This window comes from Lycorma delicatula, chromosome 1, assembly GCF_047948215.1.
Source record: "Lycorma delicatula isolate Av1 chromosome 1, ASM4794821v1, whole genome shotgun sequence".
In the NCBI taxonomy this organism is placed as follows: Eukaryota; Metazoa; Arthropoda; class Insecta; order Hemiptera; family Fulgoridae; genus Lycorma; species Lycorma delicatula.
The window spans coordinates 356,895,675-356,911,618 of record NC_134455.1 but is presented as its reverse complement, the minus strand read 5'-3'; the positions used below and the strand labels follow the sequence as shown (position 1 = coordinate 356,911,618).

Sequence of the window (15,944 nt, the reverse complement as noted above, 5' to 3'; positions counted from 1 at the left end):
TTTTTTGAAGCTTTCATTTTAAAATTTAAAAAATAATGAGTCATATTTTATTATAACTTCAGCCATGGTACATAATCTTTTAATAATGGTAAAAATAACAAAAACACCTTTAATACAGAACATAAACAAGCAACTATCCTTGATTCCAAACAAAGAACAAAATTCATAGTAAAACTACGGTCATGATTAAATACTGCAGTTTATTTAGTTGAAGCATTTTTATTATTTCAACAAAAAGCAGTGAAAAAAAAAATCACATCTTAATTATGACTTAATTATGCACTTTGCAACGTTGTTAAAAAGACTGCAAACTCCTCATTTGAACTACAGGCTCTCACTTCATTTGAACTCATATGACATCGTCAGTGACCCCATTTATTTGAGTGAAAAACTTTTATTTGTTCTGATCTCAACAGCAGGCAGAAAGAAGCGTATAAAGTCTTACAAATCCCATGAGTACAAATGCAATAAACATTTTTTGAACGTGAATATGCTTCGGTAAATTATAAATCAATACAAAACATAGGTTCCCAAGACTTTTGAGAAGGCTACTACCAATTTTTAATTGGTACAACCCAATTTTTAATTATTTCTTCCATAAAAAAATTTTACCCTGTAGCCAGGTGGGTTTAAAAAAAATTCCTAAAGTTATTTTTTACATTGGAAAAAGTAGAATATTGGTTTCTTTCTTGAACTTGGAACAGCATTTAATTGCACACATCCTTGTACATTTAAGTTGCACATTTTATGATTTTCAAGTCTCCCTTTAAAACTTATTTATGCGTTAGCTCATTTAATCAAGATACTGGTGTCCCTGATGGTTTTAAATAATAATTATTTTGTTCAAATGCAAAATATCTTTGAGTACAGTTTTTCAGACCATTCTTTTTTGTTAATTATCTTAAGTAAATCAACAATTACATAATTTATTTCCCGTGAGCTAGTTCTTTACTCTCCAAAGCAAAAAACTGAAGCACATTAGAAACAATACTTTTTATTTAAGATCGACAATTGGTTTGCTGTTAATAAGTTGATAAATCTTTGGCAAATTTAAGTTATAAGAGCTTTAAAACAACAACACACTTAAATCTCTATGAATAAGCTACCTAATACAAAAAATAATAAATTGTTTTGACTAACTGTTTAAATTTTATAGGGATAAATGGTCAGTGAATTCTATCAGTACAGAAGATTGGATGAGTGATGAAATATTTTTCTAAATAATAAATGTAGATGCAACTATCTTTTTTTCTCAGTAGTTCACCTTTTTCAAACTTTAGAGTTACAAGTCAGTCTCATTATTGAAAGTTAGATTTTATCTGCAAATTGGAAACATTTTATTAATGTTATTAAATAAAACACTGCTGAATGAATGAATACCAGTTCCCTCGTCCAAATTCAAAATGTATTTTGTCACACAAAAAGCATATTCCATTCCCAGTAATTTACAGGCTGATTGTGCTAGGTAAGAGAATAACAAAAGTAAAACCACAATTATCAGCAATAGATTAGTGACATGAGCTGAAGTGGGTTTTTGTTACCTGAAGAACATGCTGAGTTTCATCTAGGTGGAGTATGTATTGATAATGTATTCAAATTAAATGCAGTAATTGATGAAAGCAAATACATATTTGGAACCTTTGTAGATCAGCTAACAGTAAATACTTTAATGAGGTGAGACCCCCCATTTGAATAATAGTACTGTTTACTTGGAAGGGTTATTTTCATCTTGGAGTAAACACAGCATTGCAATGAGAAAGCAGAGCACAACTTGCTTCCATTAATTTGCAAATTTAACGCTCGAGCTGCTATCTTTACAATGTTCAGATCATTGGTGTTAGCTACTCTTCTATGCTTTAGCCCAAATCACAACATTATAAAAATATTCTTCAATGAGCATTTTTCAAAGAGAACTGCCATATACAAAGCTCTACTGGTATCAAACTCTCCTGAAGAACAGGACAGGACATGATAAAAGACATGTTAAATATAAATTGCAACTAATGCAGCAATTAATTGTAAAATTTTGGGAAAGTTACCAAACTGCATTCTTCTAGATAGCCATGTGTAATACACAACAGGATCCAAGAATCCTGATCTATCCGACACTGCAGCTAACCCACTATTTATATAGCTCTATGGTTCAACCCTCAACAAGTAGACATCACTGAAAAACTACCACACATGAGAGAGGATAATTTTAAGATTAGTCATACAGATGACAAAAAAAAATCATGATTGAAATCACTAAAAAGAATGCTTTTGCAACCCTCAAAATTAGCTGTAATGAATCAGTGTGTTTGCTGTTGACATCCTACAAAGTTGGTCAAATTGGATATTCTGGATTAAAATCCTAGTCAAGCTTGCCATTTTTCTTTTGCTACATAATTCCTTACTCTTTATGAAAGCTGAAGGTCAGCTGAACAGAATTCAGAAATTAACAACAGAGATATGTACAATCTTAAACATTAGAAGTTAAGACTAAGTTAATGTTTAAAACTCTTTTTACGTTAATGTTTATAACTATTTTTGTAAAGAGTTTCATCGGTACCAAAATATATTTTTAAAAACAAAAAATTTGTTAAGAATAGTTCTTTTTAAGAATTAAGTATTTTAATCTTTAATCATTTAGAAAACCAACCTAAAAAAACTCAGTATGAAAGAAAATTACCATTTCATTGTATAAGCATTACTAATAATTTTACACAACTACAAGATTTCATCCTCCATCCTTTCTGAAAACAATCTACTCCACAATTATCAGAAATTTTCAAATCTCTATATTTATACAAAGCAATCGCAAATGAACAAAAATACTTTTGATAGTATGCAAATAATTTTTCAAAAATGGAGAATTGCATACATGGATTGCACAATATTTCTTATTTTCACCAATAAGTCACGTGGCTATCTCAAAGAAAGTAGAGCCTTGTAACGTTTACAACTTAAAATAAAAGTAATACTTTTAATAAATGTATTAATTGTAAAGTAGTCTAGATTTCTTGGTGGCCAAATATATCAATTTCGTAGGTTGCACAGCGAGTCCAACGTTGTAGAATGTGTTCATCCAGTCTAATGTTAAATCTATATGCCATGACACAGAGCTTTATCTTGTATGAGAATGAAGTTTGTCAGCATCTTCCTCAAAAAGTTGAGACATTACCATTCACTTCATGTTAAGATAAATTCCTCCAGTTACTGAGATAGTGAAGTTCAGTTTAGGCAGATCAGACATTCAGTTTCTAAAGTATTTTTTGTTCCCTACATTTACACATCTTTTCATAAGTTTAGAATTTGTAATTCTAAACTTACAGATCTAGTTGTTTCTAAACATGATGAAACTTGTTCTGACATGGAAGATCTTTTACACTTTGCGTTTACTACTAGCTTTTTGTACTTTTTTCTGATGGTAATTTACTATACATCACTGGACATTAGTAAAAGTTTGTATTGACTTGTACAAACAATCATTAAATCATTAACAGAACTTGTACAAACATAAAAATATTCCCTGTAAACCATATTAGTAGCCAACCATCTTAACTTCAACTAAACAGCCAACCATCTTCAACTTAAAAGTTGAACTTTTTATAAAATTATGAAAAGTCAATTTCATTTGTAATCATTCTATATTTAAAACTATTTAATTAAATTAGCACAATACATGACAAAATACATACATTCAATAATCCCAAATGACTAGCACTTAATTAGAAACTAAATTTAATTTAGCACAAAAATAGCAATTAACTGAACACTATTGACCGATTGACAATTCCTGTTACACGCTGGCAAATTTACACATACCTTAAAACACCAAAAGTAAACAATAGTAATAATGTAATTCTGACTTACAAACGACATAAAATTAATTTATAAACTTGCCAGATATTTTAAGTAATGCTGCTGACTTGATAAATGTGTCATTATATTGTTATTAGGACCTTGTTTGTTACACAACAAACAGCAGTAGGTTGGTTCACTATTATCATCAATTATAAGTTCAATGAGGTATTCCAGACCGATAAGTGGTTTCCCTTTAAATAAATCTAGCTTGGCTTGAATGATACACTTTTTTGGTTCAACCATATCTTCCATTCCTGGTGGAGCTGGTTCACCTGGCTGCAGCTCCACAGTTGTGTCCTCTAAGTAATAAAAATAAATACATAATTCAATAAAACATTATAGAAAAATAAACAATATTTCAAACTGTAAAAGACCTACAAAGAATACATAACCAAATATTGAAAGACCAGCTGGGTTATTCCTACCAGTAATTATGAAATAAAATACCACTCAGAAAAAAGTAACAGAATTAACAATTAAAAACAAAAATAAATTTTTTCAAATATTTGACCATCCCCAGAAACAGAATGATTTTACACAAAAACAAACTAAAATTATGAAATGAATTAAGTTTTTTATAACTAATTACATACACTTTTTACTTCTATATTATAAAAGAAATGATTTTATTAAGAATATTTAAGAAAAATTAAGATTACTTAGACACTCCCTAAAATTCTAATTAGTCTTCATTAATAGAAAACAAATAATTGCACAATAATTAATTTAAAACTAATCAGAAATAATCACGATAAAGGTGAAACAAATGGCCAAAGTATATATATCTTATTTCTAGTACCTAAATAAACCAGACCAAAACAAAAAATATGAAAATATATGTTTATTGTATGAAAATGATAAAAAATATTTTATTTGAAATATTGTCCATTGCTATTAAAAAATTGTCCATTGCTAATATTGTCATAAGTGGTTTTTCAGTTATCTTGCTGTCTTTCATTCAGTTCATATGGAACCCATTTTCCCATCTTCTGGATCTTTCTCCATGGTTTTCAAACGTACAGAGATGGCTTCTCGTGGTACATTTAACTGATCCATGAGTTGCGTTTGAGCGTTATCCTCATCCAACAACGCTTGCAATTCGCTGACTTCCAATTTTTTTGGTGGTCTTCCACATTCGTTTCTCACATCAAAATCGCCACTTTTGAAATGTTATTTTTAATCCACTCAAAGCACTGTGATTTACCAAGAGTACACTCACCGTTAAGCTTCAACAAACATGTGATTCTGCATCAGTTTTCTTTAAATGGTAACAGAAAATCAATGGTGTCCGCAAATCGTAGTTTGTAGGTACAGAACACGACATGTTCAACGCTAATTAAAACTGTGCTGTTGTATGAAACTTGAATTGTAACAAGTTGAAAATCTTCGTCAGCTGTCAAAGAAAGAAAATGGCACCAACGATGCGGTTTGACTGTAACTACATTGACAGCTAGGGCCATCTATGGGCAAATTCCGGTTTCATATTTATACACCTGGTAATTACAGAATGACTTTCTCTTGACTGAAGTTTCAAAACTGGACCAACATCTACAAGCTCATCATCTTGTGTACTGTAGAAAGGTCCTGCATAACCCAGTTGCAGTGGTTGTTTTATAAGTTTAAAAACCATGTGACAGTGAGTAATTACAACCTAACTGCCTGCTCAGTATAAACTATTTAATTTAAGTTTTTCCTAAATGCCACTTAGGAACCAATCATTAATGCCAGCTTAACAGTCAATAATTTAACTGAGCCAAATTTTTTAACCTACTTACAAAACCAGATAGTCTATTATAAATTTGCATGCAATATCTCAGATAATCTAGCATCTGGCTGATTTAGCCCTTAATAATGTAATCATGGTGCAATTCCAAAGTATGTAGTAAAATTTGCTCCGCTCCTGTTCCTATTTGGATAAATGAAGTTTGTTGCACTTGTATGTAGAGTGGAACTTTGGTTTCTGGATTATCCACAAATACATATACTGTAGAGTTACCAGTTTTAAGCACGTTAAGATCAACCATTGGTAATATTTTAGCACGTTTTGTACAATGTCAAAATCACTTTTTGCTCAATCAAAAGCAACTTTGAGCAAAGATTTCACAGGCATTCTATCCATGTCAAAATTGTCCACCTGTTTCAAGTGTACAGAGTTACCATTAATCCTGTTATCACTTGCTATTTCTTGGACAGTACTCAAATTATTTTTTTACTCAACTGCAAAAATTGTTGAAATCTTAACTTGAGCTTGTTGATAGCCTACAGATACAGCAGTCTGTGTCAATACCACTCTAATTGGAAAAAGTGGCATAACTCTATTCCCAAATGCCTGCTTAATCTTTGTTTCACTTTGACTATCACCAAGCTCTTATACGTCAATGACTACCCCCATACCTCAATGTAGTAATGCAGAATCAACTCATTCTGTCATGCAAAAATTAAAACTGAACAAGCAGCTATTATAACTCACCAAGGTCGCTGGAAAACAACTGACTTGCTACATTATGTGCACTAGATACTAGTTGCTGCTATCTACCAAGTTTTAACGCTTACATTCAAATACTTTGGGAATATGGTGATACTTTTTGAACAGACCTAGTTTCTCCAAAACTTTGCAACATTATTGCTAAATTTGTACTAGAACAAATTCCAAATAATTTAAGAACATTCATGGAATATTATTCCATAAATGGAAAGATAGACAACGCTTAACCACTCCTCACAAATCTACTTAATTGTTATCCTAATATACAAATTCAAGTATATTTTCAAATAATTTTAATTTTGTCTAAAAGATAATTATGATAAAACTATTGAAGTTACATTTTACTTCTGTTAAATTATACTTAAGAAAACATACAGCATTAAGAGGCAAAACAAGAACAATAAAGACATAAGTACAATAAATTATTAATTTAAAAAAGCTCAAAACAAGCAATTCAAATTATTCAGAAACACACATAAACACACACACAAAATTCTATCAAATAAACCACGTAGTACATTAATAGAATTAAACCACCTAGTACTCTTTTCAACAGAATTTAAATATAATTTTTAAAAAGATTAATTTCAATAAATAAATATATATATATATAATACATTATATATATATATATATATATATATATATATATATATATATTACATGTTCAAAAACTAACCCACAATCCTGGTGAAATTATTTCGTGGATGATAAGACTTCTGCATAGCCGTAGAATGCTTTTTACCAGTAATATGTTGGTTAACACATGCCCATCCATAAAGTGCAGCATTGCAAATATGACAGAAGTAGGAAGCAACACCCCGTTCATCTTCTTCATAAGTAAACACATAGCCATGACTTCCATCATCTAATTCTACAACACAGTGCTTTAAAAGATGTTTTTCTTCTAGTGTTAACTTTGATTTTACCTAAAAACACACAAAAGTAATACTGTTACTGTTCGTTTACAAGTAAAATAAACCGTAATTCTGAAGAATGAAGACATAAATTATCTTAAAAAAAGATATCATTAAAAAAAAACCGAATGTATTTAGCACTATTACCATTACAAACCTTCACTCATAAAAAAAATAAATATACGTTATTAACAACTCTTCAGACAAAGCATGCATTTGATATCTTACCTGTTTCTTAAATGACAAGTGAATGTTTGGATTTTTAGATTAAAATGCTCAAACTTAGATTCAGTTATTCTAAAAGATTAAGTTTCTAATTCACAATTATTTCACTACAGAAAAAGTAAATCAGCCTGAAGCAAATACGTCATTTCACAATTTCTATTAAAAAAAAAAAAAAATACTTGCAAACTGTGCCATTAAAAAGTTTCCGTGGAACACATTTGTACACCTTAAGTTAAAATAATCATTGCATGTATCAAAAAATTGCATTTTCAATCCCGATATTCTTGAATAAATTTAGTTCGAAAATAACAGACTTATTTTAATTTTATAAATTTTTCTTGATGAGCTAGGTTAATTTAAGAAGTATATAAGTTATACAAAATTAACTTTTATTGCATCGTAAAAACTAAAATCGATGTAAAAAAAAATAAAATTAAAATAAATTTGTAACTTGCATATACATATACATACGTATACAAAAATTGCATTCTTTTTATAAATGAAATCTTTTCTTAAAAATTTTTACTATTTTTTTTACTACACTGAATCCTCTTATGTTTTAAATACAACACCACAAACCAAAAATAATACAAATAACAAAAAATGTAATTCAAAATTTACTCACATATGCACAACTTTGCATGTTAGGAACATACTACCTGAAAAGGTAGCAGGTACTCTTATGATTAAATTAATTTGGCATTTTATTTGTAATAAAGTTAATTTTTTATATTTGCACTTGTGTAAATATTTCTGAATTGTAAAAACCAGACACTCTTCACACAGTGTCTTGATAAATTGAAATGTACAAAAAAGAATACCTGTAGAGCCTTGAAGAAACTGGTTTCTGTCTGTAGTATATTCATATCAGGCACAAACGACAAAAACTTTTTTCTTTGAAAAAACCTGACAAAATATTCCGGTCTTTGACTTTCTTCAGTTATAATGCACAATTTCAATCAAGTAAATAAGAAAACAGCTGTGGATATTAACTATTATAATATTAACCAAATGTAGTTAAGGATACAATTTTAAACAAGAAAACAGAGGTAAATTTTTTTTCATGAATATAATAAGAGATGAATGTAACAGGTCATATGACTGCTAGAAGGTGAACATGAGACCTGCTGATGGTGCAACGATGACAGAGTTAACAACATAATTAAAACAGAGTTAACATAATTTAAAATAGTCATACAATATGTCTGAATAGATTTTACCAGATTATCTCAAAGATGTTTTACTCGTAAGTTTAAAAGAAAACATCAACAGAAATAAATCCTCAGACTTTTGATGTCTTAGCTTCCTCATTCTTAAGCCTGATTTTTTCAAGTAGATTTCTACTCTTTTAGTGGTTCACGTCCTAATGCTAGACATATGTTCTACTGAAAAGCAATTGTAGGGATTAAAAAGATATCAACCAACTTAATTGATCCAGGCAATATAGCTGCCGCCGTCAGGACATTTTAAGTCATAAAAACATTACCACTTTTAATAAATACTCAATTTTATTGAAACAATTTTATGATTCTTCTGAATATACAGGTGAGGAAAAATTTATAAAATTTTTCCTCACCTGTATACAATCCAATTATTTTAGAAATTCTGATTAATACTTATTTATATTTATTACATTGGGGAATTTTACACAATTCTTTTGTAAGGAATTTGGTTTTAATATTTATTTATTTAAAAATGTAACTAAAGTAGTGTACAAATTAACTGGGACAACAATATTTTTTTGTAAATATATGTTTTTATTGAAATAATTTTATTTACATTTGTTTCTTAATTCTAGATTTATGTTTCTTTATCTCACCTCCTTATGAGTACCACACTTTTAGAAATGCTTTCAATTAATCACATTTTGGTTGATCAATCCATCTTGCAGAGACGTGTCTTCAGTATATTCCTAAAGTTCTTTTCAATTGAGTTTAAATCTGGAGAATTTCTAAGTATACATCTGTATTTTCTTGCATTAATTTTTTTATTAGTTGTGAATTATAATCATGTTAAAAAGGTACCACAGCAATCAGCAAAATAACCCTAAAACACCTTTTTTCAGTGTATTTAATCCAGAAATTAAGAGCTTAATACTGAAGATATTAAAATTTCATTTAAACAAAAATTTTTCTGAACCTAGGGTTAAAAAGTATGAAACATCACTGAAAATGATTATAATATGTAACTAAGGATTACACTACGCATATGTAATCGTAACTCTAAGATTCGTAACTTCTAGCACAACCCAAATGTCTTTTTCTTACTATGGGTGTGAATTTGTTGTTGCTGGTTAATTGATTGTAATGGCTTTCTAGCCTTTCACCCTGTTTTAATAAGCCTACATGTCATACCATTGATGAATCAATACTCACACCAGCAGCCAATAACTTTCTCTGAAGATCCGTAATTTCTGATGATGAAGTTTAAATTCTGCAATAGAATTTTAACTGTCCTATGAATTGCTTCATTTTTTCACACTTATCAGTTTGTTTTAGAGAAAAAATTCCTAAATATAATCTGGAAACACTAAATTTTCAAGCACCATCTCAATTGTATTCTCACTAGCAGCAACAATCTTCACACTTTTCTTACAACTAAATTATCAGTAAGTAAACATAAGCAACTCCTTCAAAATTTAGCCCTGACCAGAGATAAAGCAACCAGAGATTAAAAACTGGTCAAATAATTTTTAATAGTGAATGTCACCCTCCCACAGCCATTCAAAGTGGTTAAAACTCCATTTCAGATAACCACTCCATACACTGAAAATTTAATGAAAATTGACTAGTTCCAATTAAGTTCCACACTAATGTAGAACAAAAATTTACAGTAAATACAAGTGAACTTCATATAATAATAAAAAATAAACTGATATATAATGCTGAGAGGCATAATTCACCTAAGTCATGTGCAAAAGACAAAAAAAAATGATGTAAAATAAAGGACTAAAAATTACAAAAAATAAACAGCCTGCAATGACTAGTTACAAACCCCAAAATGCTTAATATAAATGAATATTTTGTTTTATTAAGCATACTTGTTAGTACAGTTATATTGGGAATATGATTGTAAAAAAGATAAACTGAACCTATAATAAATTTAATCGAAATTATAAAATAATTGAAACTGATAAGTTTCAAATGTTATTCAGAAAATACAAAAAAAACTGATTCTCAATACATCTTTTACATATTTATAAATACATAAGAATAAATTCAATTGTGAACAGCTTCATCCTACATCCTGTACAACCAGACATTTACTAAATGTGCTCTGCATGCTAACAATACACAGGTAAAAAAAACGTAATATAAAGTTCTAGCTATAGAAAATTACTTAGGACAAATTACATGCCAAAAATAAAATGATATGTTTTCATAAAAAGTTTTAAAAATACACATTTTATGAAAAAGGGTCTTTGGTTTTTCTAAATTTTACATTTCATAATTTTTCTTAATATTCTAATTTGAATATCCATTTACCTTCTTGCAATTATTTGAATAATGTATATTACAAATAAACAATAACAATAATTGTGTGACGAAGGACATTAGTATTTGCTAGGTCAACGTAAATGTAATAGCTAAATTGATTTAATCAAGAATTTCTTTCTTTTTTTTCTAGAAATTCTTAATTAAATCAATTTAGCTATTACATTTACTTTGTCCTATTCAAATACTAATTTCCATCACACAATTATTCTGTTATTGTTTTTTTGTAATATTACAATTATTCAAATAATTGCTATAAGGTAAATAAGAAAAACTATGACAAATTATAACAAAAATGAAAAATTATAACATATAATGTATCGCATCTCTATATTTAATTATTTAAGAAGCCATTGATTTTAAAATATTTTATCTTGCCTGGGATAATCTTAATTCTAACATTTAAATTCATTTTTTGGTCAGAAAATAGATTTTAGAAACTGTACCTGCACAGTTCCTAAAACAATAAGGCCCACACCTCACTAGAGTATAGAGCTGCTGATTTATCATAGCAGATGATTAATCATGCAATAATAAACACTTGCTCTTGTAATTTTCATACAAAACAAATTTATCATTATACTTTTACATTCTATTAACTTATGGTAGATTAATTTTTATTCTCTAAGAAAAAAAATTATTAACTATTCCAATTGGAACTCAAACTTAGTTTTATGACAGTTTGAAGATTTGTTTTAAATCACGAAATTTATAATTACACCTACATCTTGTTTTAACAACGTATATCAAAGTAGTGAATAAGATGCATACCAATGTCCCTTTGGAAAAGGCAGATAAAAACTTAGATTAGTTTGAAATTTACATGAAAGTCTTCAGCAAACAATCCTTATGGATTGTATGGGACCACATTTTTTAAATATAATCTCTGCTAAGAAACCAAGGGTATTACTTCAAAATAATGTTCCCAAAAAAGTGGATTTTTAAAGCATTCATTAAAATTAAATTAATTAGCTTGCTCTTATTTTATTCTAATTACCCTTACTTAGGGACGCAATGAAATTCAATGATACAAATACTTTATCCCAACATGTCATTATTGTTCATAAAATTTCAGAATTTAAAATTGAAAATTTTTTTGAAGTAAATTATTTTCTATCACACTTAATGATCCCACACTCACTTCAATAACACTTCACAGTAACAATTAACATCAAAACATAAATGTGGCAACTCCAGCAGTCCAAACAAATTTACCTTTAACTCAACATCCAATAAAATATAAAAATTAGGGAATCTGTAGATTCAATATTCCTGTAAGGTAATTAAGCCCAGCAAATTTATTACAAAATTAAGCACTACAAGTAAGAACACATAAATTTTAACTTTTAACCCTTGTTCAAAACCAAGAGAATCTACCGGATACACATTTGAATTTCTAAAAATATATTCATCTAGTTTGTTCAATAGCACCATGAACAAATACGAGCTTAATGAAAAAAGTACAAAGCTGTGAAAATTGAGCTTGTTAAAGAGTACAAAGAGGAATTAAAATTATCTAATGATATTTATTGCCACACATGGGTATTCTTGACATTAAAAGAGATGCAGTTTATTTTTTCATAGGGGTTTTGAGTTATTAACGTTGTTTCATTTTGTAGTGAGTTACCTTCAATACCAGCATCGGAATAAACTTACAAATTACACACCAGAACAGCTACAAATTAGAAGATTCTCATATTACACATAAATGGATAGCTTACAGACTGACACTTCCTATGGTTATTTTTATATAGAACACATCTAACAATTTATAAATAACATATAAATATGCCACAAATGAGCTAACAGGAAACTTTTTAGTGAAGTAAACTTGCATATCTTTAATCAGATATTTTAATCTCTAAAAATTACCCCTCCAATTCAAATAATGAATTTTTAAAGATTATAAATTAAGCTTTCTGTAATAAGCACATTAAATTTCCTGTAAATATTCTTTTCCTCAAGAATACATAAATGCTATTTTTGAAATCAAAATTTTTACTAAAACAGAAATCTGCCCATTTGTTATTCTAAATTTTAATTAACAATATTTGTTATTCTAATTTTAAACTGATATTTATATTTAAGAAAACTGCCAAATTTTTCCAAAAAAAAAAAATCATTCTTTAAGAAAAAAGAAAAAATATAAAACATTAAAAGCAAGAAAACCTGATGCTAAAAATGATAAAAGCAGAAGCCAGCCTCCCCAAGCCTCTGAAAAAGGTTGATTTTGAGAAAAGATTATATTTGTTTTGAAAAAAAGAACATAAGCTCAATTTAATAAAAGTACAAAATGAGACTGCCATTAAATGTTAAACGCGTCCATAGCCACATGTTATGTAATGATGGTTGTTAAGTGATCTCTCTGCTCAAATCAAATGAACACAGTGCACATCATTGCATTGCCTAGTATCAAAAGAGTTTGTACAATGATTAAACATCATTATACTTATTGATCAACTATAACAAGGAACTTCAATGCTTAAGTTAAAGCTTCATTCACGATATGGTGATGAGACACTCAGCTACATGGCCATGGTGGATCCCAGCCCACAGTACTCATTCCTAAGAAAATTCATTGCGTTCAACAGCTTGTCGTTGGCATTCATCACAGTTTCTAAATAATAATTCATGACCATTTGCTCTTCAGAAAAAGTGTGCATGTTTAGTTCCAAAACAAGCTTTACCCTTTGATCAGAATTATATACAAGTTGAAGTCTGCATTGAATTGAAGGCCAGTATTTCCTGATCTAATTATCACATGATGAAACATAGCTTCACCAATTCATTCAGAAACAAAAAGAGCATCAAAGCAGTGGAAGCATGTAGACTCACCACCAAAGAAATTTTTATTAATGTGGATTATTCACGTGGATTTTTTACCCCATGGTGTTACTACCAACTATTACTGTTGTGTTCTGGATGATATAAGAATCTAAAGAAGAAACTATCACAAAGGATGTTCTGTTTCTGTAGGACAATGCAAAACCTCTTATCATTTAAGAATGCAAACATTATAGGAAATATTACAACATTGGGAATAATTACAACATTTCTTTGTAGTCTGGACTTAGCATCAAGTGATTGCCATGTGTTTGGACTCTTAAAAGAATTTCTCTAAGGTCAATATTTCCCTCCCAAATTATTTACTTAATTGATATAGTGAAGCAGGCTGTCAGAGAATGGTTCAGATATATTGAAACATTTTTCTATGCCAAAGCCTATCAGGCATTAGTTTAAACAGTTATATTTGTATATATTTATCCTGCCTAACAACAGGATAAATGTATATAACTATTGCCTTGTATAAATGTTTTAACTAAATTACAGTAGCTATACATTTATCCTACCTGGAAGATAGGAGAGATAAATGTGTAACTGCAGCACAAGGTTATATGGAAAATGTTCTTTCCACTCCTTGAAATTTTGTTTTTTTTCTTCAACAACAGTTTGATGAATTTAAATATTTTATTTGCATTTTTATCAACACATAGGCTTTTCTAAACAATTTTCGTTCCTTGATTCCTTCTTTATGTTTATTCAAGGAAGTTAACCTAAGGTTTTTAGAGCAACACAAGAAAAGCTTTGCACCTAACTAATGTAAAAAGTAAAACAGTATGTCACTGAGAAACTGAGTGGCAGTGTAAAGGAGATTAGTAATAAATATTGCAGAACTTATTGTAGAAAAAAAAACTAATGTTGCAGTATAAAATTAACTTAACATTCATACCATATTACGTCACTGTTCTAAATAGAATATATGATACAACCTCTGCCAATTTATATTACAAATATTGTAAAAATATAACATGAAAGTAAAATGTTATAAAATGATTTTAATCTAATGTAGACAGATTTAAAATAAACTTTATTGAATACACCATAATTCAAAACAAAAAAATTAATACAACAATATAAAATACATATAAAGTTGAAATTTTAATAAATGTTTTATTTGCAGTTTAATGTGGATTTTATTGTCCAAATTTGGCAGAACACGCAATATTATAACAATTAAAAAATATGCACACCATTATCTTATCCATTTGACTGAATACATAACACTTTTTTTCTTTATTTTTTACAAGACGAGATACACTACTACTAGATTCTGAAATGATTCCTTGCACTCGCTAAAAAGCAACCTGCCGTTATTCTTTTTTATTTTTTCACTTTAGACACATGCCACAGATATCATTTTTTTAATTGATATTCAAATTATGAAAAAAGTCAGACCAAATCATTAAACAAATGTTTAACAGTTTATTTACATCAAACAGTTGCAGCAAAATCCATTTAGTAAATTTCTTTCTGTAACAATGTGGATGTCTTCTCTTTGGGTGTCTTCTCCATCATAATTTAACCTTGAGAATTTTTTTTATATAAATGCATAGTGATAATAAATAAATAAGAGATATAGAAATCCCCTTCTTATAGAAATCTGGTCAAAATTATATTTTAACATTAGCTCTGATCAACATTAATTTGATAGAGAAAACATTTACAAACTTTTATAACCTTAACGTGTTATACACTAGCAGTTATCACTGATGTCTGACTATAATGTTTAGTATAGTTTGAAACCAAATACTAATTTTCTGATTTACTCTACATCCCAGGACAAATTAAAATGTGTCAATGAAATACAGCAATCTAATGCAGCTTTCTTTGTAAACCAGGTGCTCTAGAAACAGAAAATCCACAACTCAGTTTTCTAAAATGAAAACTTCAACACTATTTCGTCAAATTGTTCACAACTGAGGCAAAATGTTAACATTTTCTTGAAGCATTGGAATTAAACTCATACTTTTAGTTTCTTTGGTTGCTCTTCATCTAATGACCTGCAAATTTAACTTGAAATCTTAGCTTCCTTCTCAAATTTGTTACACAATGTAGAGTATGTAGAATAATCAAGTAAGAAAGAATTGCAACTCTAAGGATGATAGCCTATACTAATTGCTGTCAGAGTAGGGGGCT

The 15,944-nt window shown here is 28.9% G+C and overlaps 1 protein-coding gene across 2 annotated transcripts in view; it reads right to left on the bottom strand.

Annotated features, from left to right (window-relative positions):
* Positions 1–15,944, bottom strand: part of LOC142334478 (uncharacterized protein CG7065-like) — a 76,226-nt gene that overhangs the window by 28,971 nt on the left and 31,311 nt on the right. For both annotated transcript variants that reach the window (XM_075382540.1, XM_075382542.1), the window contains 2 exons: positions 7,011–7,260; positions 3,886–4,145 (listed from right to left, as the gene is read on the bottom strand). In XM_075382540.1, the coding sequence (XP_075238655.1) occupies positions 3,886–4,145; positions 7,011–7,260 (510 nt within the window). The remainder of the gene's footprint in view (positions 1–3,885; positions 4,146–7,010; positions 7,261–15,944) is intronic.